This window comes from Chiloscyllium plagiosum, chromosome 24, assembly GCF_004010195.1.
Source record: "Chiloscyllium plagiosum isolate BGI_BamShark_2017 chromosome 24, ASM401019v2, whole genome shotgun sequence".
Lineage (NCBI taxonomy): Eukaryota > Metazoa > Chordata > Chondrichthyes > Orectolobiformes > Hemiscylliidae > Chiloscyllium > Chiloscyllium plagiosum.
Genome location: NC_057733.1, coordinates 36600687 through 36623942, shown reverse-complemented (window position 1 = coordinate 36623942; position 23256 = coordinate 36600687). Strand labels below are relative to the sequence as shown.

General features: G+C 39.0%; 1 protein-coding gene across 1 annotated transcript in view; it reads left to right on the top strand.

Moving 5' to 3' along the window:
- ccdc40 (coiled-coil domain containing 40) overlaps window positions 1-23256 on the top strand; it is a 96530-nt gene that overhangs the window by 18788 nt on the left and 54486 nt on the right. Inside the window, exons 5-9 of the mRNA XM_043714804.1 lie at window positions 870-971; window positions 4065-4200; window positions 15250-15356; window positions 20526-20609; window positions 21153-21372. Of these exons, the coding sequence (XP_043570739.1) occupies window positions 870-971; window positions 4065-4200; window positions 15250-15356; window positions 20526-20609; window positions 21153-21372 (649 nt within the window). The remainder of the gene's footprint in view (window positions 1-869; window positions 972-4064; window positions 4201-15249; window positions 15357-20525; window positions 20610-21152; window positions 21373-23256) is intronic.

Sequence of the window (23256 nt, the reverse complement as noted above, 5' to 3'; positions counted from 1 at the left end):
CAGATACAGGAGAATACCACCACCTCAAGTTTCCCTCCAAGTGCTCACCAACCTGACTGGGGAATATATCACTGTTCCTTCAGTGCTGGTAGGTCAAAGTCCCAGAAATTCCCTTCCTAAGAGAATTGTGGGCCAACCTAAAGCAGTGTATTGCAGTGGTTCAAAAGTCAGCTTATCACCTCCTTCTCAAGGGCATTTAGGGACAGGGAATAAATGCTGGACAACCAGCGATGCCCACATCCCACGAGTGATTTAAATAAAAGACAGCTGATTGCAATTGCAATTGGATCTTTGTTCCATTGGTTTGGCATTGTTTACAGAAGCTACATATCTATACCAATTTTCTGTCCCTCTGTTTTAAAAAAGACTGTTCCAATCCCAAACTTACCATTTTCACAGTTGTTTCCCGAATATACAAGTGCTTTGTGGTACTGCCCTGTGTACCTTTTCAAAATGTCTTCATCATACAATTCAATACATGTCCTCTGCTTTTATGACTGCAGCCTCCTTTGTATTCTCTTTACGTTGGCTGATAATTAGAGATGGAACTTCAGTGTTTTTGATTCCAAACCTGAAATTGTCTTGCTAAATTCTGTGTCTTATTGTTTCACTTCTTTCATTTGAATCCTTAAAACCTTCCTGTTGAATTTTGCCTTGGTCATCATACCTAATGCTGTTTGATCTCCAGTTTTTTTATGAACCTTGTGAAGTCTTTCCTGATGTTTTATTTTGTTCAAGGTGTTATGAAAGTGGAACTTAGTAGAAAATGGAAGACTCATTACAAATAAAAACAATACAGGTTTAAGGTATTACTTCTCTGGGCAGCTCTAGCACAATTTGACAGTTCTTTTTATTTTCATGGAAATCAGGCAGAAGCTGATGTTGCGGAGCAAGGAGATAGGGCACCCACTGCAGAACCTTCAAAATCACTTGAACTAATTGAAGATACATGGGAATCAGATACAAATATGGTAAATGTATTTTTCAGCAACTTTACATTTTTAATGTGAATTATAATTTGAAACATTTAATATTAGAATATTTTTGTCTTTCTATCCTTCAAGGCCCACTTGGTTACCGAGGGTGATTGAGACTGGCAAATACCAGCAAAGCCGTTCTGAAGCTATAATGCAGTACTAGGCGAGCTGTGATTGAATTCATTGCAATTGATGTAGAAAGGCAACTAGTTGAACACAATTCCCACTTTTGATCATTATCCCCAGTACGTTCTACTGAAAAATGTATCTGCTTAAATTTTAGCTGAGCGTGGAATCATGTTCAATCTTGAGTACTTGCTTCCTTACCTCCTGTCACAGTCTTATTCCAGCCTAGGAATCATTTTGTAGGCTGATGCCTTATGTGTCCAGAATGGTCACTTGAACAAAGGGTAAATTTTGCTGTTACCTTAAGAACTTTGTCCCAAGAGTATACAGTTCCTTCAGTCAAAATGTAGGAAAAATTAGTGGAACTTATTGTTTCATGTGTTTAGGTAAGCACAGTCCAGACCTTAAGGTGTTTCTTCAAAGAGTACTTAATTATAATTCATACATGATTCTCTTGCTGCAGAGATCTCTGCCCTAAGTTACTGTGTAGTTTCAACCTTTCAGCAGAATCTTCCTCACATGACTCTGATGTCATTGTTACATTACAGCATAACTGGGAGTGGCATTTGCAAATTCCTTAAATCTTATCTTTATACTTATTGTATTAGACAACTGTAAGAGTTTTCTATTCCTTCTCTAACTTTAAATTGTAAATTAAATTTTTCTTTGTGTCAATGGAACAGTTACCATGGTCTGTATGGGGATTTATAGGGTTATTGAATATGTACATTGCAGTTTAGAATGTGAATATACAACAGCCTTGTACTATTGAATGGTATTTTGATTTTTTTTCTGGAAGTTTCTCAGACTTGATCTTCTGCTGATGTAATTTTATTTGAAGTGTGGTAGACATGTGTAAATGGGGTTTCTGCCAAAGTTAAAATAGTGAAGCACCCCTGAAGCTTCTTGGACTTTATCCTTTTTTTGTGGGATGTGGGCATCATTGGCCAATTCAGCAATTTTTTAAAATCTTTCTATGGACAATTGATTGTAATTGACTTTCCTCCCTAATTGCTTTGTGAGTCTACCAAAAGGACATGGTCTGCCAGTGGTTAAGAGGTCAGATCACCACCACCTTCTCAAGGGCAACTAGCGATTGGCAATAAATATTGGCTAGCCAGTGATGCCATTGTTTGACCTCCCCACCCCATCTCCAATCCTGCTCTGACAAAGAATTGATCTGCCGTTTCTCACGTCCCCCCCGCTGCGACCTCCTGCTGATTCCAGGACCCCACCCCTGCACCACAACAACCTCCAACTCCCCCACCACAGCACATGCCTGCTGCATTACCCTCATCCACCTGGCTGTCTTAAACCTCACAAATCTGCCACTGTGCCCCCTTGCCCGCCTGCAAAGCTAACCTCTCATACACTTGCAAATTTACTCCAACTCCCTACTTACCTTAGATACTTACCTTATCTAATATGTCAAAGTGCTTTCAGGATTTTTGCATCTTAGAATACAGTAGCTAGCGTCAAAAAGAGGCATGGTTTCAATACCAATTCTCTCAGCTGTATAGGCTTCTGACCTAGATTAAACTGCTTCAGCAGGGAATGTCTCTAACCTTCACAATTGCACATGGAATTCCTCCAAAGGTAACTGTGTATTTTTTTTCGTCTAATACAAATTCAGTAATCAGATTAACAACACTAATTGGAAGATCTGGGACTGTGTCACAGACTAGAAAGCTTTGGCTTTGGAATCTCATTTTCAGAAAGGTCAAGCACAGCACAAAGTTAATGTTGATTACTTTCTGACATGAGAGGAAGCTGTGGTACAAAATAGCATGCAGAAACCAAAGAGTTTCACAGTTGAAACAAGCTATCAATTGTGGGTTATCAACTAGCATGGTATCAAAGTAAAGCAACAAAAATCTGTTGTATATATGCAACTCGAGGCAGATCTTGAAGGTCCAGCTGAAGAAGTGCAAAGTCCCACTTCACCAGAATTGGTTGAACATATAGATTGATAAATATATTTATATTTAATGTTTTAGACATTTTCATTCTGGAGGCAGTTGTTGTAATTGAAATCTATAATGTTTAATATTCCAAAGATAAAGCTGCAGTGCCTGCTCTTGATAACTGCATAGTGCCCATGGATGGAATCTTGTTGTGGTAACAAGAATGCATCTGCTGGCTCAAGAGCCAGGGAGAGATCCCACCCTGCCTTTTATGGTAAGTCCTGCCAAACCATGTGCTAATCATGCTTTGGCGAGTCTACTTTGGGCCTCCAACTGAAATCCTGAAAACTGAAGTCCTGATCGGTCAGAGCTGTTGGAGAATCAGAGGTCAGCAGCTCTTGCAGTCTGGAGCAGGTTGTGGCTGCTGCAGAAAGTACATCTCTTCCCCTGAGTCCCAGGATCATAGAGAACTCGGGACAAGGGAATGTCATGCAGCAGGAGAACATTTATTCTATTACATCCACTAGAATAAATTGCTCACAAAATAGACAAAGGAGTCTCCTTCTAATTCCTTGAGTAATTTTTAAAATCTTCTTGAAATCCCATGAAAGCTTGAACTTGTTAGTCAGGAATCCTAGGCTCAGTGTTAGCAAACTCTTTCGAATACAGAAAAGTGCCAAAAATGTCTGTTGCTGAAAAAATAGATTGTGGATTTGCATTCATACTTCAGCTGAATATGTTCCAGAGGAAGCACTAAATAATGTTTATTATAATTTTGTGTGTGGTTTTACAACAATTCTGTAATATTAAATGTTAGGGAAGTGTTTTTGAAAAAAAAAATCAACAATTAATTTTAAATGATTTCCCCAGTGATATGCATTACTGTTAAAGTAGTGGATAAAGGCTAAAATGACACTATAATTATTGCTAAAATAATTTTTGACCTATGAATAGGACAGACAAAATATTGTAACCTGTTAAAGCATTATTCTTCCTTACTAATTATATAATTATTACAATGAGGCTGATTTTATGTTTAATCTTGTAATGTTCACAGATAATGTCGGATGACGTTGTATTACCAGAATCTCCAGCTGAACCCGGTGACTCGCAAAAGCTGAAATCTGAGAAGAGCCATCCATCCACACAAAACAATACACAAGAAATTTCTAGAACAGAGCAACTGAATTTAGGTAAATCCCTAAAAATTAACATAAATAATCAAAGAATTGTTATAACATGGAAGAAGGTCACTCTGACAATCATCTCTATGCTGACAGTAAAATGAGCCACCCAATCGAATTCCATTTTCCAGTACTTGGCCCTTTTCCTTGGAGGTTGTGGATCTCCATGTGCATATCCAGAGACTTTTTAAATGAGATGTGCAGTTCTATACTGTTCTTTTTTCCACCTGCTTTCAGACCCCTCCCACATTCTGAATGAAAAAAAACTTTTCCTCATCTCCCTGTACTCCTTCTACCAATATTTTTAAATCTCTAACACCTCGTCATTGATCTGTCCACTAAGAGAAATAAGTCCTTTCCATCTATTCTATCCATGCTCCTCACAACCGAGTAACCTTAATTAGGTCTCTCTGCAGTGTGCTTTCTTCCAAGGAAACAACAAAGCCTATTCAGTATTTCCTCACAGCTGCAATTTTCCAGGCCTGTCCACATCCTCATAAATATCCTCTTAGATGCAATTATATCTTTTCTGTAATGAGGTAACTAGAACTGCAAGCAATACTCAAGTTGTTGTCTAATGAGTATTTTATGTAGTTCCAGCAAAGTCTTACTGCTTTTACATTCTATATCTTGGCTAATCAAGGAAGGCATTCCATTCTTAACCCACTTAGAAACTTATTCAGTTACCTTCAGAGATCTGTGGATATGCAGTCCAAGGTCCCTCACTTCTCACTGCACTTCTCAGTACTTTCCTTTTATTTTATATTTCTTTACTTTGTAAAAACCCCCAAAATGCATCACCTCATATTTCTCCAAGTTAACCTTAATCCTTTCTTTCCTGCCACTGAGCCAATTTTATATCTAACTTGCTATGACCCCTCAATCTTATGGGCAATTTTTAAAAACCAGTCTGCCATACAGAACTTTATCAAAAGCCTTGCCAAAATCCAAGCAGTGTACATCAACTGCATTACTCTCATCCATTCTCCTTATTACCTAAAAACAAAGAATCATGCCAGGAGGCACAAGCTTCACGTAACAAATCCATGCTAACTGTTCTTGTTTAGTCTTGCCTTCTTAAATGATGGTTTATCCTTTCTATGAGAATTGATTCCAATAATCTACTCATTCCCAAGGTTTGGCTGGCCCATAATTATTTGGTTTATCTGTCACTCTATTTTTAAACAAAGATACAATGTTAGTTGTCCTCCAGTCTTGTAAGACCACACTTGCATTTGGTAAGGATTGGAAATTAATGATTAAAGCATCTAAAATGTTCTCCTTGGCTTCTTTTAACAGCCAAGTAGTACATTTCATGTGGCCCTGGTGTTCTCTCCACTTTCAAGGATGATAATCCTTTTAATACTTCTTATCTCACTACATTTATCACATTTAATATTTCACACTCCTATATAACTACTTGCCTTCAGTATCTACCTATTTTGTGAAGAGAGACAAAGTATTCATTCAGAATGATAATTCCATCTTCTACCTCTACACATAGATTATCTTTTCCTTCTCTTAAGGGCCCTACATTTTCCTTAGTTATCGTCTTACTCTGAAAATTTATTGAAAAATGGATGTTTGAATTCTCCTTGATTTTACTGCTAGTATGCTTTCATGTTTTCAATTTGCTTTCCTTATTTCCTTTTTGATTTCCTTCTTGTGTTTTATATTGTCCTCTAGCAATAGTGAATTCTCAGTGTCTGATAAGCATTTCTTAGTTGCTTTATCTACCCTATATGTTGTTTGACATAAAGGGGGCTCTAGATTTGGTGTCCATACATACCCTTTGGTCATTTTATCCTTAAGAACTACAGGTGTGTGTAACTGCTTCTTGAAAGCATTAAATATTTTGTCCTTAACGACTTCTTGTGGCAGAGAATTCCACAGGTTCAGCACTCTCTAGGTGAAGAACTTTCTCTTCATATCTGACCTAAATAACCTACTCCATATCCTGAAACTATGTTTCCTCACCCTGGACTTACCAACCATCAGGAACATCTTACATTTATCCTGTCCAATCCTGTTCAAAGTTTATGGGTTTCTATGAGATCCCCCTTCATTCTTTTAAACTCCAGTGAATATAGTCATAATTAATCCAGTGAATATAGTCTCTTTTAGCACATCAGTCCTGCCATTATTCAGTGTGATAAACCTTAGTTCCATTTCCTTCATAATTAGAAAATGCTTCTTCGGATAAGGAGGCCAAAACTGTACACAGTACTTGGGTGTGATCTCACCAAAGCTCTATAATTCAAGACATCCCTGCACCTGTACTCAAATTCTCTCGCAATGAAGGCCAAATTACAAATTTGCCTGCTTCACCATCTTCTTCACCCCATACTTACTTTCAACATCAGGACACCCAGATCCCATTGTTCCCTTTCCCAATCTATCACCATTCAGATAATAATATGCCTTCCTGTTTTCGCTACCAAAATGGATAACCTCACATTTATTCACATTATATTCTATCTGTCATGCATTCGCTCAATCACTCAACTTGTCCAAATCATACTGAAGCATCTCTGCATCCTTCTCACTGTTCATTCTCCCACCCAGCTTAGTGTCATCTGCAGATTTGGAGATATGATATCTAGTTCCTTCATCTAAATCATTAATATATGTTGCAAGTAACCATCCTGACTTTGAAAACTTCAGTAAAAAATCCTCTTGACCTTGTCTTCTCTAAGGACAACAACACCAGGCCTTCCAAATTATTCATGCAACTGAATCCCTTATCCCTGGAACCATTCTTGTCAATCTAATAGAATTCTATGTTATGGGCTAGGCCAGACCACTCAAAACATTCTTAAGCAGACCATAACTTTGTAATTTGTTTCGGTACGTTTACAGTGAAAATTATGCAGAGTGAGGTAGCTAGGTTGACTACTGGGTTTTAAAAATAGATAAAAATTTATTCACGAGATTACACAATGAAACACAAAGAACAGAATAAGAAACCCCTACAGAACTCAGTCTATCAAAAACTAGACTTAATTATGCTGTTCTGAATATAACAACAGTCCCAATAAGCAAAACCACTTGAAACACTGTTAAAAAATGGAACAGCTGCTCACAGGTCGAAGTTAGAAGGGCAGAAAGAGAGAGAATTTGTTTCCACGCAGTTCCCTGTTGAACTCCCAACCTGTTCTGGACAGAACTAAACTACTCAGCTAGAGAGCTGACCACTCCCCTTTCATTATACAGGTCATTTCTAAAACATGACCACTTTGGCCTGAAGTCTCATCTGTTTACATATAAACAAAAAGGCCCCTCAATACCCTTTCATCTCTGGACAAAAGCAGTCTAATTGGCACTGAGAGCAGTTTATTACCCCTCTAAACAAAAACCAAGGACATTGTATCCTTGAGAAAAGGAACAGCTTTTAGAAAAAAGAAAAGCTTTGTGATAACTCACCCCTTAAAAAAAAGAGCCATCAGTACCCAAAAGATGGCTTCATTTTTAAAACCCTTCAAAGACCCGGTTAGTAGCCGAAACACACATATACTCTATACTAATTACACACATGCAAACATGCACAACCACATGCGAATTTAGGCTGTGGTACTCCTGCTACTGAATGCCCATGTATCTCATTCGAGTCTCGATAATGCATCGGCAACCACATTTTTGCAACCTGCCACATGCACAATTGTCAAATTGAATGGCCGCAACAACAAGGTCCATCTAACCAGTCTGACACTTTTGTCCTTAAATCTTTTCCACAAATGTCAATGGGTTATGATCAGTGTATACGATTGTCTCAGATGCATTGCTGGTGATATAAACTCTGAAACCTGCAATGCCAACATCAAGCTTAAAGTCTCTTTCTCCACCATTGAATATTTCTGTTGAAGAGTGTTCAACTTTCTGGAAAAATACCTGACGGGTCTTTCTATTCCCTTGTCCTCCTCCTGCAGGAGCACCGCACTGACATCAATAGCCACCTTGAAAGACTTCGTGTAATCAGGTGTGGCTAATACTGGGGCAGTGGTTAACAGTTTTTAGGTTATCAAATGCCTTTTGACAGTCCATTGTCCACTGAAACTTCCTGACCTTTTTTAACAATTCAGTGAGTGGAGCAGCTACACTGCTAAGGTTCGACACAAACTTTGAGTAACATCCACTCAATCCCAGGAAGTGCAGTACTGTTTTTTTCGTCGACGGTGTGGGAAATTCCCCAATTACTTGTGTTTTCACATCCCTTGGAGCCATTTGTCCATGTCCGATAACATGGTCCAGGAAAGTTACTTGGGCTTTGGCAAATTCACTTTTAGCTAGGTTTACCACCAAGCCTACCTTCCGAAGTCAATCGAACAAGTCCAATAAATGCTGTAAATGTTCCTTCCATGAGTGACTAAAAATCACCAGGTCATCAATATACACCACACAGTTGGGTAATCCGACAATGACTTCATTAGTCATGCTCTGAAATGTGGCTGGAGCATTTTGCATACCAAATGGCATGACTTTGAACTGATATAGTCCATTTGGCATTATGAAAGCCGAAATTGCTTTTGCTCTTTCTGACAGAGATACTTGCCAGGAGCCTCTGAACAAGTCCAACTTAGAAATGTAAGTTGCTTGTACCACTTTTTTGACACAGTCCTCCAACCATGGAATTCAATATGCATCAGTTTTTGTAACAGCATTGACTTTGCGATCGTCCACACATAACCATTGGGTGCTATCTGGCTTTGGGTCCATGACTATGGGTGAGCTCCAATCATTGTAACTCACTTTGATTATGCCATCTTGGAGCATGCACTCTATCTCCTACTGAATTTGTGCCAACTTTAGAGGAATATGCCTATAAGGATGTTGCTTAATGGAACGGCATCTCCTATATCTATATCATGGACAATTAGGTCAGTACTTCCCAGTTTATTTCAGTATATCTCCCCTTGTGATAGTAATAACTCTTTCAGGTCATTTTGATTTCCTCAATAATTTATCCCAATTTTTGACGACTTCCTCATTGTCCAATTTGATTTGAGGAATGTCCAATTTGATTTGAGGAATGTCCAATTCAGAATCTTCTGAACTTGGTTCGTCCTTCTGTGCTGAAATCATAGAATCATAGAGATGTACAGCATGGAAACAGAGTCTTCAGTTCAACCTGTCCATGCCGAACAGATATCCAACCTAATTAGTCCCACCTGCCAGCACCTACCCCATATCCCTCCAAACCCTTCCTATTCATATACCCATCCAAATGGGTTTTAAATGTTGAAATTGTACCAACCTTCACCACTTCCTCTGGTAGCTCATTCCATACACGTACCATCCTCTGCATCAAAAAGTTGCCCCTTAGACCTCTTCTACATCTTTCCCCTCTCACCCTAAAACTATGCCCTCTTGTTCTGGACTCCTCCTCCCCAGGGAAAGGACTTTGTCTATTTATCCTATCCATGCCCCTCATAATTTTGTACATAACTTCTACAAGGTCACCCCTCAGCCTCTGACTTGTAGGGAAAACAGCCCCAGCCCTCTCCCTATAGCTCAAATCCTCAAACCCTGGCAACATCCTTGTAAAGTTTTTTTGAACTCTTTCAAGTTTCACAACATCTTTCCAATAGGAAGGAGACCAGAATTGCACGCAATATTCCAACAGTGGCCTAACCAATGTCCTGTACAGCCGCAACATGACCTCCCAACTCCTGTCCAATATTCTGACCAATAAAGGAAAGCATACCAAACACCGCCTTCACTATCCTATCTACCTGCGACTCCACTTTCAAGGTCTCTTTGTTCAGCAACACTCCCTAGGACCTTACCATTAAATGTATAAGTTCTGCTAAGATTTGCTTTCCCAAAATGCAGCACCTCATATTTATCTAAATTAAACTCCATTTGCCACTTCTCAGCCCATTGCCCCATCTGATCAAGATCCTGTTGTAATCATAGGTAACCTTCTTCGCTGTCCACTACACCTCCAATTTTGGTGTCATCTGCAAACTTACTAACTATGCCTGTTATGCTCGCATCCAAATCATTTATATAAATGACAAAAGGTAGAGGACCCAGCACCGATCCTTGTGGCACTCCACTGGTCACAGGCCTCTAGTCTGGGAGACAACCCACCACTACCACCCTCTGTCTTCTACCTTTGAGCCAGTTCTGTATCCAAATGGCTAGTTCTCCCTGTGTTCTGTGAGATCTAACCTTGCTGACCAGTCTCTCATGGGGAACCTTGTCAAACGCTTTACTGAAGTCCACATAGATCACATCTACTGCTCTGCCCTCATAAATCTTCTTTGTTACTTCTTCATGTACATGGACAGCAGCGAATTGAGGGGTGCATAAGTTAAGTTATTTTATTTTAGATTAGGAATAACCCTCGACACAACATTGAGGGCCAAAGGGCCTGTTCTGTACTGTAGTTTTCTATGTTTTATCTATGTTCTAGCTCTGATTACACAAAGTACAAACGGAATTCCCTTATCCCAATCATCTGGATAATTGTGACCATAAGCCCTCAACATGGTCTTTAGTGTTTGATGCTATCTCTCTAGTGTTCCCTGCGATTCTAGATGGTACGCAGTAGATTTGAATTTCTTTGTTCAAAGCTATCCATAACCTCCTTGAATAGTTTGGATGTGAAGTTGGATCCTTGATCTGGCTGTATCTCTATTAGCAGTCCGTATCCCATAAAAAAATCTAAGTAATTCTTCTACAACCCTTTTAGCTGCAATGTTGTGTACTGGGATTGCCTTTGGAAATCTAGTCGACACATCCATTATTGTTAATAAATACTTATTCCCACTTTTTGTTTGAGGTAGGGGATCTACACAATCAATCAAGACTCCCGTGAAAGGTTCCTCAATTGCTGGAATAGGTATTAAACATGGTTTTCCAATTAGTTGACATGTATGACACATCGGGCAAAATTCTAATACATCCTTGTATAGTCCAGGCCAGCGGAAATGTATTTGTACTTTAGCCTGTGTTTTCCTCACCCCTAAATGACCTCCAAATGGTAGCTCATACGCCACTTTCAACACCTCCTTTCTGTACCCTACTGGCAAAACAATTTGACGAATCGCTGCCCATTTCTCATCTGCTTGAATGTGTACTGGTCTCCATTTCCTCACTAAGACATCATTTGTTAAGTAATAACATACAGGGATGCATTCAGTTTCCTTCTCTGTAAATGACTTTTGCCATAACTGATTTAAGTTCTCATCTTTCTGCTGTAATTCAATCAGCTTAGCAGCGCTAAAGATACTTGCATGTTTATCTATTGGCTCCTGCTCCGTGCCACTTATCTGATCAAAAAGGTCTTGGATAATTCTATGTCAGCTTCCTTTTCTGTGCCTTTTGATCTCTCCTGCTTCAACTTGTGCCTCTGTGATCTTGTGACCACACAATCTGGGAAAGTTCCTAAATAAACATCCTTAATTTCTTCAGTTGCCTGCGTCTCCATTGGCTTTTCAGCTAGAGTTGGCAGCATGCCTACCAGTCAGCGATATCATCTGTAAGGACAAATTATATTTCTGGTGTTAAGAGTTTGTCCAGTACTCCTACCACAAATTCTCCACTCTTCCCTGGACTCTCTAGCCTCACTTTACATAATTGAGCACTTTTTGTCTCACCATGAATTCCTGTTGTTATGACACGGGGTAAATCTTCTGCTTAATTTAAAATCAGCAACACAGAAAAGATTTATCCTGTGCAGTAATGTGTAAAAATTTGAGTAGCCAAGAAATTAACAACTTTATTTCTTAAAGTATGACAGAGAATAATTAACTAACCACTATTTATAATTTCTTTTTCTGACCCCTAACTTTTACTTTCCCTTCTATTATACTAGTCTGATAAAACTCCCAATTAAGTTTTATAAAAGAACACTTCTTATCTCAAAACAAGGCAGCTGTAGGTTCTTGTTTTCGGATCTTCCTGTGTCTTCTTTTATCCTTGTTGGGAATTTCTGCATTAAAGGTTACTGATCAAAAAGGTAATTTTAAGAGAGATTTTTTTTTCAAGCAGTCTGTTACATGCTAGGACTTGGCAGTTTTCCTCTCAACTGTTCAATTTTCCCCCAGTCTTATACCCCAGAGCATCGGATTGTGTCATTGGCTTTTAAGATTGTCAATATTCTCAGTACAAACTGGATTGGAGTTTGATATTTTTCAGGGTATAATTTAAACTGAGTGGCCAAACTCGAACTTGTTTTTGTCTCCATGCAACGAGGTAATCGAGTTGATTCACCGAGTGTTACATTGTTACCTTATTGAGAACACTTAGTGCTGTATCCGGTAGTTCTGCTGCTTTTAACTCTCTTAAAGGTACACCCACATCTTCATAACACTGTTACCAGCACCTTTTCTGGCAATAGTCCCTCAGGAGTACATATCTCCTCATCCTTCAGCATTACAGACTGAGAGGATCCTGTGTCCCTTAATATTGTAACCGCTTTACCTGCTACTCCTGGTCTATGTGAATAAACTTTACCCTCGCATGTATATTTTTTAAGCAGATCTGGCACTTCCTCTGATCCTCTGTTACACTCTGAGGCAGTTGTTTAACTTCCCTTGTGCTTTTTGTTAGTAGTCCAACAAAACTTCCAGGCTTGTCTGGTTTTCCTACATCTGGCTTTCTCGTAGCCCACCAACACTGATTTTGTGTGGCCCACTTTATTACAATGGAAACCCCAGAGTTTTTTTTAACTTCTTTGTCCCCCTCAAGAGTCAACACTGATTTTGTGTGGCCCACTTTATTACAATGGAAACCCCAGAGTTTTTTTAAACTTCTTTGTCCCCCTCAAGAGTTTCTTTTTTACCCTATGGTAAGTTATCCTTCTAATCTTCACTGAGATCTACCTTTCCCTTTCCACATGAGGATTTCTCTTTGCCCCAATTTCTATCCCTCATGGACTAAAATTGATTCTGGAAGCCAAACTGTGTTTTATAGAACAGCTCATAATCATCAGCCACTTCAGCTGCTAACCTTGCTATTTTAACTTTCTGCTCTTCCACATGAGTTCGCACTACTTCAGGCAGTGAACTTTTGAATGTCTCCAAAATAATTACCTCCATAAGGTCATCATAGGTTTGCTCGATTTTTAAAGCTCTGATCCATTATCGAAATTACTCTGTTTGATCCTTTCAAACTTAATATAGGTTTGACCTGGGTTCCTCCTTAGATTCCTGAAACGTTGTCTATAGGCTTCTGTTACAATCTCACATGCACTTAAAATGGCTTTTTTCACCTCCTCAAATTCACCAGATACCCTCTCTGTAGTGATGCGAATACCTCACTAACCCTACCTACAAGTTTCATTTGGATTAACAAAACCCACACCGCCACAGGGCACTGCATTTGTTTAGCTACCTTTTCAAAGGTAGTGAACATACTTAAACAGTTTCTCACTGAACCTCTGATGACCAGGGGCTTGCTCGTTTTCACTCTCTTCCTCACTAAGCCTACCTTCAGCCTTTTAAGCTGACTTTCCTTTTTAAGTGTCAGTTTTTGAAGTTCAAAAGCTCTCTTTTTCTGTTCTGCTGCTCTCTCTTCTGCTTTTAATTGTAACTCAAACTGTTTAATTTCTGCTGCCCTTTCCTTAGTTCTCGCCTCTCACTCAACCTGCTTCATTTGCAATTAAATTCTTGCTATCTCTATAGATTCTGATGGTTTCTCCAGCAAGTTTAAATGCTGAGCTACTGATGTAATTATCTCTCCTTTCCTCACAGAAGCAGGCAGTTCCAATTCCAGCTTCTCTGCTAATTCCTGAAGCTTGCTTGGTGTAATTCACTTTTTGCAAAACTCCAAAGTCACCGCACCTACTTCCAGAAAACGTTTAGTGACTGAAAGAGTCATTACTATCTCAAGCTTTGTCTATCCAACCAAGCCAACACCTGAAATAAAGACACTAGCACCTACCACTCGCTGTTTAAAATCCTGCAAGGAGCCCCCAGTCTGTTGTGGACTAGGCCAGACCACTCAAAATATTCTTAAGCAGGCAGCCCAGACCGTAACTTTGTAATTTGTTTCGGTCAGTGTACAGTGAAAATTACCCGGAGTGAGGTAGCTAGGTTGACTACCAGGTTTTAAAAACAGACAAAACTTTTTTTCCAAGCTTACACAATGAAACACAAAGAACAAAGTAAAGAACCCCAACAGAACTCAGACTATCCAAACTAGATTTAATTATGCTGTTCTGAATATAAACAGACCCAATAAGCAAATCCTTTTGAAACACAGTTTAAAAATGGAAAAGATTGAAGTTAGAAAGGCAGAAAGAGAGAGAGTTTTTTGTTTCTACACAGCTCCCTGTTGAACTCCCAACCAGTTCTGGACAGAACTAAACTACTCAGCTGGAGAGCTGACCACTCCCCTTTTATTGTACAGGTCACTTCTAAAACATGACCACTTTGGCCTGAAGTCTCATCTGTTTACATTTAAAGAAAAAGACCTCTCAATACCCTTTAATCTCTGCACCAAACCAGTCTAATCAGCACCAAGAGCAGTTTCTTACCCCTCTCAATAAAACTAAGGACATAGTATCTTTGAGAAAAGAAACAGCTTTTAGAAAATAGAAACCAGCTTTGTGACATCGCTTCCCGAAAATTTTACATTGAATGATTGCCATCAAAATATTTTACCTCTATTACAAAGATTATTTGGTAATATATAGTTAGAAAACTGCTATTTTAGTTTTTGAAAATATCTTTTGTGGGATGTGAGCACTTCTAGGTAATTTCTGATGGGATTTAAGAGGCAATCATATTGTTGTGGGTCTGGAGTCACAAGTATGCCAGACCAGGTAAGCATGGAAGATTTCCTTCCATTTGGATGAATTCCAGATATTGCAGATACTCATGCAACTGTCAATATTTAGAGAGGAGAATGGAGCAACATAACATTGGATATAATAATTTTTGGAATGTAACACCGCACTTTCTCAACACATTACCAAACCAAATCCAGCAACCATATTATGAAAGGATTGGAATTTAACTTAACCTTGTATCAATATGTTTGCATTATTTTCTATATTCCAGTGCCTTCTTTCTTTCAGGAGAAACAAAAATAACTTTTCATTTTCTGTAGGCCTGCAAATGCAATGTCCTAAAACACCTCCACATGATCTTGAGTCAGAAGAAGAATCAGATACAGATGAAGAACTGAGAGAATTGGTTGTGCTTGACCCAGATCATGTAAGAAATGTTTCAGCATTTGATTCTTAACCATATCAAAGTTTTAAGTCATTATTTCAAAAATCCATACATACTTTGAACTTTTAATTACATATATTTTAGAGGTAAAATTAGGTTAGATTAGATTCCCAACCAGTCCAAACCAACCTCCGAAAAGTAACCCACCCAGACCCATTTCCCTCTGACTAATGCACCTAACACAAAGGGCAATTTAGCATGGCCAATTCACCTGACCTGCACATCTTTGTGACTGTGGGAGGAAACCGCAGCATCCATGCAGACACAGGGAGAACATGCAAACTCCACACAGACAATCGCCCGAGGCTGGAGTCAAACCTAGTATCCTGGTGCTGTGAGGCAGCAGTGCAAACCACTGAGATACTGTGCCGAATTAAAGCAATTCTGACCATTATCATGACCATTATCGGGGCAGAGGTGAGTATAATGGCCATCACTAAGGAGAAGATGCTTGGGATGCTGAAAAATCTGAAGGCGATAAATCACCCAGACCAAATGGACTGCACTACTGAGGTCTGAAAGTGAGAGCTGAGGAGATTGTAGAGCATTGATGGTGATCTTTCATGAATCATTGGCATCAGCAAGGGTCCCAAAGGACTGGAAAATGATTAGTATAATACCCCTGTATAAGGGAAAGAGACAGAAGACAGGAAACTACAGGCTGGTTAGGCTGATCTTGGGTCCTTTTTGAAATTTTAGAGTCCATTATTAAGGATGAGATTGCGAGTATTTGGAAGTGTACGGTAAAGTAGGGTGGAGCCAACACAGCTTTATCAACGGTGGATCCTGCCTGACAGTTATGAAGATGTGGGTGTACCTTTAAGAGAGTTAAATGTTAGCAGAACTACCTGACAGCACCAACTGTTCTGAATAAGGTAACAATGTAACACCTGGTTGAAAGCTAGACTAGCTGGGTTGCCTGAAACGACAAAACAGATTTGAATTAGGCCAATCACTTTAAATTATACCGAACTGCAATCAAGTTTGAATTTAGTATATTGACAAACTTAAAAGCCAATGATACAATATGATACTTTGGGAGTATAAGATGGGGGAAAATTGAACAGTTGGGGGGAGAACTACCAAACCAATGACATCGGCAGACTGCCTGGAGAATAACTCTCTTAAAGGTAACTTTATTGATCAGGAACCTGTGAAGCAGAAATCCCTAAGAAGAAGAAGAGAAGATTCGACGTCTGGTGGTATTTTGAAAAGTTGAATTTTCATAAATCTTAACCGGGGGTTTTATCGGATAAGTATTATAGAAGGGAAAGCAAAAGATAGTTTAGAGGAAGGAGTTGTAAATAGTTGTTCGTTTATTATTCCCTGTTATACTTTAAGAAATAAATTTGTTAATTTGTACTTTAAATAGTTCTTAACCTCTCAAACTTTCACAGATTACTGCATGGGGTAAATCTTTTCTGTGCTGCTGGTTTAAATTAAGCAGGAGGGTTTACCCCATGTCGTAACACTGACAAATTTGTTAAACTTCTTTAAGGAGGTAACAAGCAAGTTTAACCAAGAAAAGCCAGTGAATGTGATCTATTTGGATTTCTACAAGACCTTTGACAAGGTGCTGCACAGAAGGCAGCTAAGTAGGAGTCCATGGTGTTAGGGGCAATATACTGGCATGGATAGAGGATTGGCTGACTAGCAGAAGGCAGAGAGTAAGGAGAAAGGGATTTTTTTCAACAGGACAGGTGGTGACTAAAGGAAGGAACTGAGGGCATTATTGCCAAGTTAGCAGATGACACAAAGATATATGGAGGGACGGGTAATGTTGAAGAAGTGGGGAGGCTGCAAAAGAACTTGGACATTCTAGGCGATTGGGCAAAGTGGTGGCAGATGGAATACAGTGTGGCAATGTGTGAGGTTAAATATTTTGGTAGGAAGAAGAGAGGTATGGACTCTTCTAAAAGGCTTTAGACATTTGAAGCACACAGGCACTTCGGGGTTCTAGTGCAGGATTCTCATAAGGATAACTTGAAGATTAGAATACTTACAGTGTGGAAACAGGCCCTTCGGCCCAACAAGTCCACACTGAAGCGCAACCCACCCATACCCCTACATTTACCCCTTTTTACCTAACACTACGGGCAATTTAACGTGGCCAATTCACCTGGCCTGCACATCTTTGGACTGTGGGAGGAAACCGGAGCACCCGGAGGAAACCCACGCAGACACGGGGAGAATGTGCAAACTCCACACAGTCAATCGCCTGAGTTGGGAATTGAACCCGGGTCTCTGGCGCTGTGAGGCAGCAGTGCTAACCACTGTGCCATCGTGCCACCCACAAAGGTTTATTTAGTTAGGAAGGTAAATGCAATGTTGGCATTCATTTCAAGAAGTCTGGAAAACATGAGTAGAGATGTACTACTGAGGGTGTATAAGGCTCTGGTCAGACCCCATTTGGAATATTGTGAGCAGTTTTAGGCATCATATGTAAGGAAAGATGTGCTGGCATTGAAAGAATGATTCTGAGGAAGAAGAGTTTGTCATATGAGGTGCAGTTGAGGACTCTGGATGTGTACTCAGTCAAGTTTGGAGGGATAGGGCTGATCTGATTTAAACTTACAGGATACTAAGAGTCTGGATGTGGAGAAAATGTTTCCACTAGTAGGAAAGACTAGGACCTGGGGCACAGCCTAAGGGTGAAGGAATGAATCATTAGAGCTGAGGTGAGGGGACATTTCTTCAGCCAGAGGGTGGTGACTCTGTAGAATTCATTGTTGCAAAGGGCTATGGAGGTCAAGTTGCTGAGTGTATTTAAGAGATAGATAGGTTCCTAATTAGTAAGGGGAATAAGAACATATGAAATAGGAGCAGGAGTAGGCCATCTAGCCCCTTGAGCCTGCTGTGCAATTCAATAAGATTGTGGCTGATCTTTTTGTGGACTCAGCTTCACTTACCTGCCTGCTCATCAAAACACTTAATTTCTTTAGTTAAAAAATCTATTTTTTACTGAAAACATTCAAAGGGGTAGTCTCAACTGCTTCACTGGGCAGGGAATTCCACAGATTCACAGTCCGTTTCTCCTCAACTCAAGTCTTAAATTTGCTCCCCTTCTTTTGAGACTATGCCACCTACTTCTAGTTTCACCTGCCAGTGGAAACAACCTTCTGTTTCTATCTTATCTATTCTCTTCATAATTTTATATATATGTAAGTTGGCTTGCTGAGCTGCAAGGTTTGTTTTCAGACATTTCATCACCATAATGAAGTAACATCATCATCGAGAGTCTTCGGTGAACTGGTGGTATGTCTCGCCACTCTATTTATAGGTCTTGGTTTCTTAAGGTGGTGATATCATTTCCAGTTCTTTTTTTCAAGGGAAGTTAGATGGGATCTAAGTCGATGCGTTTGTTGATGGAGTTCTGGTTAGAATGTCATGCCTCTAAGAATTCTCGTGCGTGTCTTTGTTTTGCCTGTCCTTGGATGTGTGTGTTGTCCCAGTCAAAGTGGTGTCCTTCTTTGTCTGTATGTCTGGAAACTACTGATAGTAGGTCATGTCTTTTCATGGCTAAAATCTCTCCTGTCAAATCCAGAATCAGTCTAGTGAACCTCCTCTGCACGCCTTGCAGTGCCAGTACATCCTTTCTCAAGTAAGGCGACCAAAACTGTACACAATACTCCAGCTGTGGTCTCACCAGCACCCTATTATAACTGTAGCATATGCTCCCTGTTTTTAAACACCATCCCTCTAGCAATGAAGGACTATATTCCATTTGCCTTCTTAATTACCTGCTGCACCTGCAAACCAACGTTTTGTGATTCATGCACAAGTACACCCAGGTCCCTCTGCATGTTGCAATTTTTCACCATTTAAATAATAGTCCATTTTGCTGTTATTCCTACCAAAATGGATGACCTCACATTTACACTAACATTGTACTCCATCCTCCAGACCCTTGCTCACTCACTTAACCTATCTATATGCCTCTGTCGACTTTGTGTCCTCTGCACGCTTTGCTCTACCATTCATCTTAGTGTCATCTGCGAACTTTGACGCACTACTTTGATCCCCAACACCAAGTCATCTTTCTAAATTGTAAGCAATTGTGGTCCCAACACTGATCCCTGAGGCATACCACTAGCCACTATTTGCTAACCAGAAAAATACCCAATTTTCTCCACTCTTTGCTTTCTGTTAGTTAACCAATCATCTATCCATGCTAATACATTACCCGCACCTGTACGTTATGCAGGAGTCTTTTGTGCAGCACTTTGTTGAATGCCTAAAGTCAGGGGTTACATGGAGATGGCAGGAGAATGGGGTTGAGAAACACGTCTACCACGATCGAATAATGAAGCAAATGCAGTGGGCTGAATGGCTTCATTCTGCTCCAATATCTTATGGTCTTATGACTTTTATAAACAACATAGCAGTGCCCTAATACAAACAACTGTGCCATTCAGTAAAATATAAGCTAATAAACACTTGGGAATAATTCTGAGGCATTACATTAAGAAAGGAATTGCCACACTAAACAAATATGTGTGGTTTGTAATAATTATCTAAATTTTAAAATAAGGTTAGAACTTTGTCATCCTCTATCATCTTACATTATAATTTTTGTGATTGAAGATTTTTACTGGTTTTCTGTCAGTGACAATATTACATGCCTTTCCGCATCAGGGGTGCATACTGATGAGGGTTATTGATTGTGACATCCTTATTGCAGGCTTGATACTAATTTCTAGCAAAGACTTTCCATATAATTGATTCATGAATGAAATTGATTGCAAAATTTATGATTGCTTTCCCCTTAATAGTTGCACTTTCTTCACCATATTGCATCATTTTCTGAAGTGGACTGAAATGAAATCACAAGATACTGCCCCAACAATATCATGTATCATTAGGTGGAGACTATGGGATGGACTTCTCATTTTAAAAATAGACTTTGCGATGTCAGATGAGGGGAAAGGGTAATTATATAAAGTTTCTGCCTGTCTGTAACCCGCAGTTACATAGCATAAAGCATTTAATCAGGGATAATTCTTGTGTGTAAATAATATCTATCATATACAATCGGTTGTGAACAAAATGCTTCATTCTTTGCTTTTGTTGTCAGTTGGATACGCAAATGCGTGTTCACCAAAATAACAAAAGAACAAAATAACAAAAATATTGTCTTTTTTAAAAATATAGCCTTTAATGAAGCGCTTCCAGGAAGCTTTGAACAACCATCTTTCAAAGCAATTGGACAAATTAGTCTTGGAGGTCAGGGAATTGGTAAGTGCAATAACAGAGCTTTTAATGCATTCCAGATAATCCAATAATATAAAATAATCATGTGGCTTTCAGTAATTTTTACATTACAACACTCCAGCAATAACAGTTATGTATGTCAATTAATGGGAACCCATTCTGTAGAAAATAGTTTGTCAGATACAGACCTTGATTATAGGTCTTATGACTTGGCTGATAATTGCTATCGAAACACTTCACAATTTCCATTGAAAGGCAGTATCAAAAGCATGTTATTGAAAATTGACAAAAATTCCTTAAAATAGTTTTGTATTGCATTTAAAATAGGTCCATCTTTTATTGAACACTGCACAATGGTGTAAATCTAATTTCAACAGAATTCTGTATCTTTTAATAAATCATGAGTGTTCATCATTGTGAATACTACAAAGGTTGTTGCAGGGGGGTGGGGTGGAGGTGTAATTCCATAAACCAATAAATTGGAATGTTGTGCTCCACATAGTTTTCTTTACAGATTAAAAATAAATTGATGTGTGTAATTAATGACTTCTTTAAAAAAATTCCAAGACATGGAGAGTGAAGACTCAAACAACTGAGCGAGAAAACACAGGAGTGCTCCTTTATGGAACACAACAGTCTCTTGCCCAAATCCAAATGGAACTTGAAAAACTACATGATCGTTGCTCATCAGCTTCAGAAAAAAGAAGAAAGGCAGAAGAAGATTTGGCAAGTGTGAGGAATGTTTACCAAATGTCGCAAGCTACAACAAATAGTGAGCGCTTAAAAGGTGAGCTTTTGAGTTCAGTTAATTGTTTGCTTCAGTTATGAATTTGGAACAAGTTTTATTCTCAAAATTCTGAAGCCAGTAAAGTATAAGTTAACATCCCTTTTGGATGCTTAAGTGGGTGAGTGTTTGCTAGACGTTTAGACACTTGCACAAAGTTAGACTTGTTCTAGCAGGTCCTTTCCTGCACAGAATTAAGCGCGACAACCTCAATCAAAAATATATTTACGGAACGATTTGTACACACAGACCCAGTGGGATGAACGTTATAGAGATACATAAATGCAAAAGCAGCAGAACTGAGAGGTCAGAGGTGGCTGTAAGGCTAGAAGAGGTGAGAAAGCAAGACAATGAAAGCATTTAAACAAAATGATAAGAATTTTCACATTGAAGATCAGGAGCCAATTTGGTTAGCAAGAACAAGGAAGGATATGTGACCATGTTTTACAAAATGGGTTGAAAAATCTTGGTTGAGCTGAAACTTACTGACTCTGGAGGAAAGAAAACTAAAGAGAGGATACTATAATGGTCATGCTGGAAGGTAACAAAGTCAAAGATGACAATTTTAGCAACAGGTGGGTTTAGGGAGGAGTAGATACTGGTATTATTTAGGTGGTCTTTATGAGGAAGAGGATATAGGATAGAAGCTCAACTTAGTCCCTGCCACAAAGGACAAATATTAACTCATCAAAATCTGAATTTTGGACAAGCAGTCTGACATAAAAATATTGAGAATTTCAAGAGAGGTAGTTTTGAAGTAAGCTAGATAGTCTCAGCAAATTTATGCAAGACAACCCACAGTTTGCAAATGATGTTACTTTGAGTAGTATTTACTTAAGGAAAGAAGAGGATCAAGGACCAAGACAACAATGTTAAGTTTCTCTAAACTTGTACTGTAAAGTCAGTGTTGTTAGTGGAAAAGAAGATTGCAGAAAGTAAACAATACGATCTTACAATAAGTCCCCAGGATGTGGACAGAAGCACAATTGTTCTTTCAAAGAGCTAGCGAGGACAAATAAAAACGACCAAATAACCTCCTTCTGTATTTAAGTTTCTGTTATTCCACTACACAGTTGGCTGCACAGGTGGTTTATTATGCAGAGTGATGCCAACTGCATGGGTTCAATTCCCACATTGTCTGAAGATACCATGAAGGCTTCTTCATCTCAACTCTTCCTTTCGTCTGAGGTGCGGTAACCCTCAGAATAAAACTACCATCAATTGCCTCTCTGTAATGAGATAGCAGTCCTGTGATTTTCTGGAACGATGGTAACTTTACCTTTGCCTTTACTCCACAATCGACATTTATTAATTGAAACTTAATTTTAAATAGTTGAACACTGATTGTGTTTGTGATGAGTTCACTAGATAAATTCAGCAGACAGGAAGATTAAAAAAAACTTATGATTTGGAGGTACCAGTGTTGGACTGGGGTGTACAAAGTTAAAAATCACACAATACCAGTTATACTCCAACAGATTTATTTGGAAGCACTAGCTTTCGAGCACTGTTCCTTCATCAGGTGGTTGTGGAGTGTATGATTGTAAGACACAGAACTTATAGCAAAAGTTTACAGTATGATGTAACTGAAATTATACATTGAAAAAGATCTGGATTGTTCGTTCAGTCTCTCATCTTTTAGAATTACACTAGCTTTCAGAGTGCCGCTCCTTCATCAGGTGGTTGTGGGGGACACGATTGTACGACACAGAATTTATAGCAAAAGTTTACAGTGTGATGTAACTGAGATTATACATTGAAAAATACCTTGATTGTTAAGTCTTTCATCTGTTCAAATACCATGATAGTTTCATTTTTTTCATGTGTAAATCACAAAATGTTTTTTTAAAAGTTGCATTCTCAGGTTAACTGTAACAATTGGTGTTA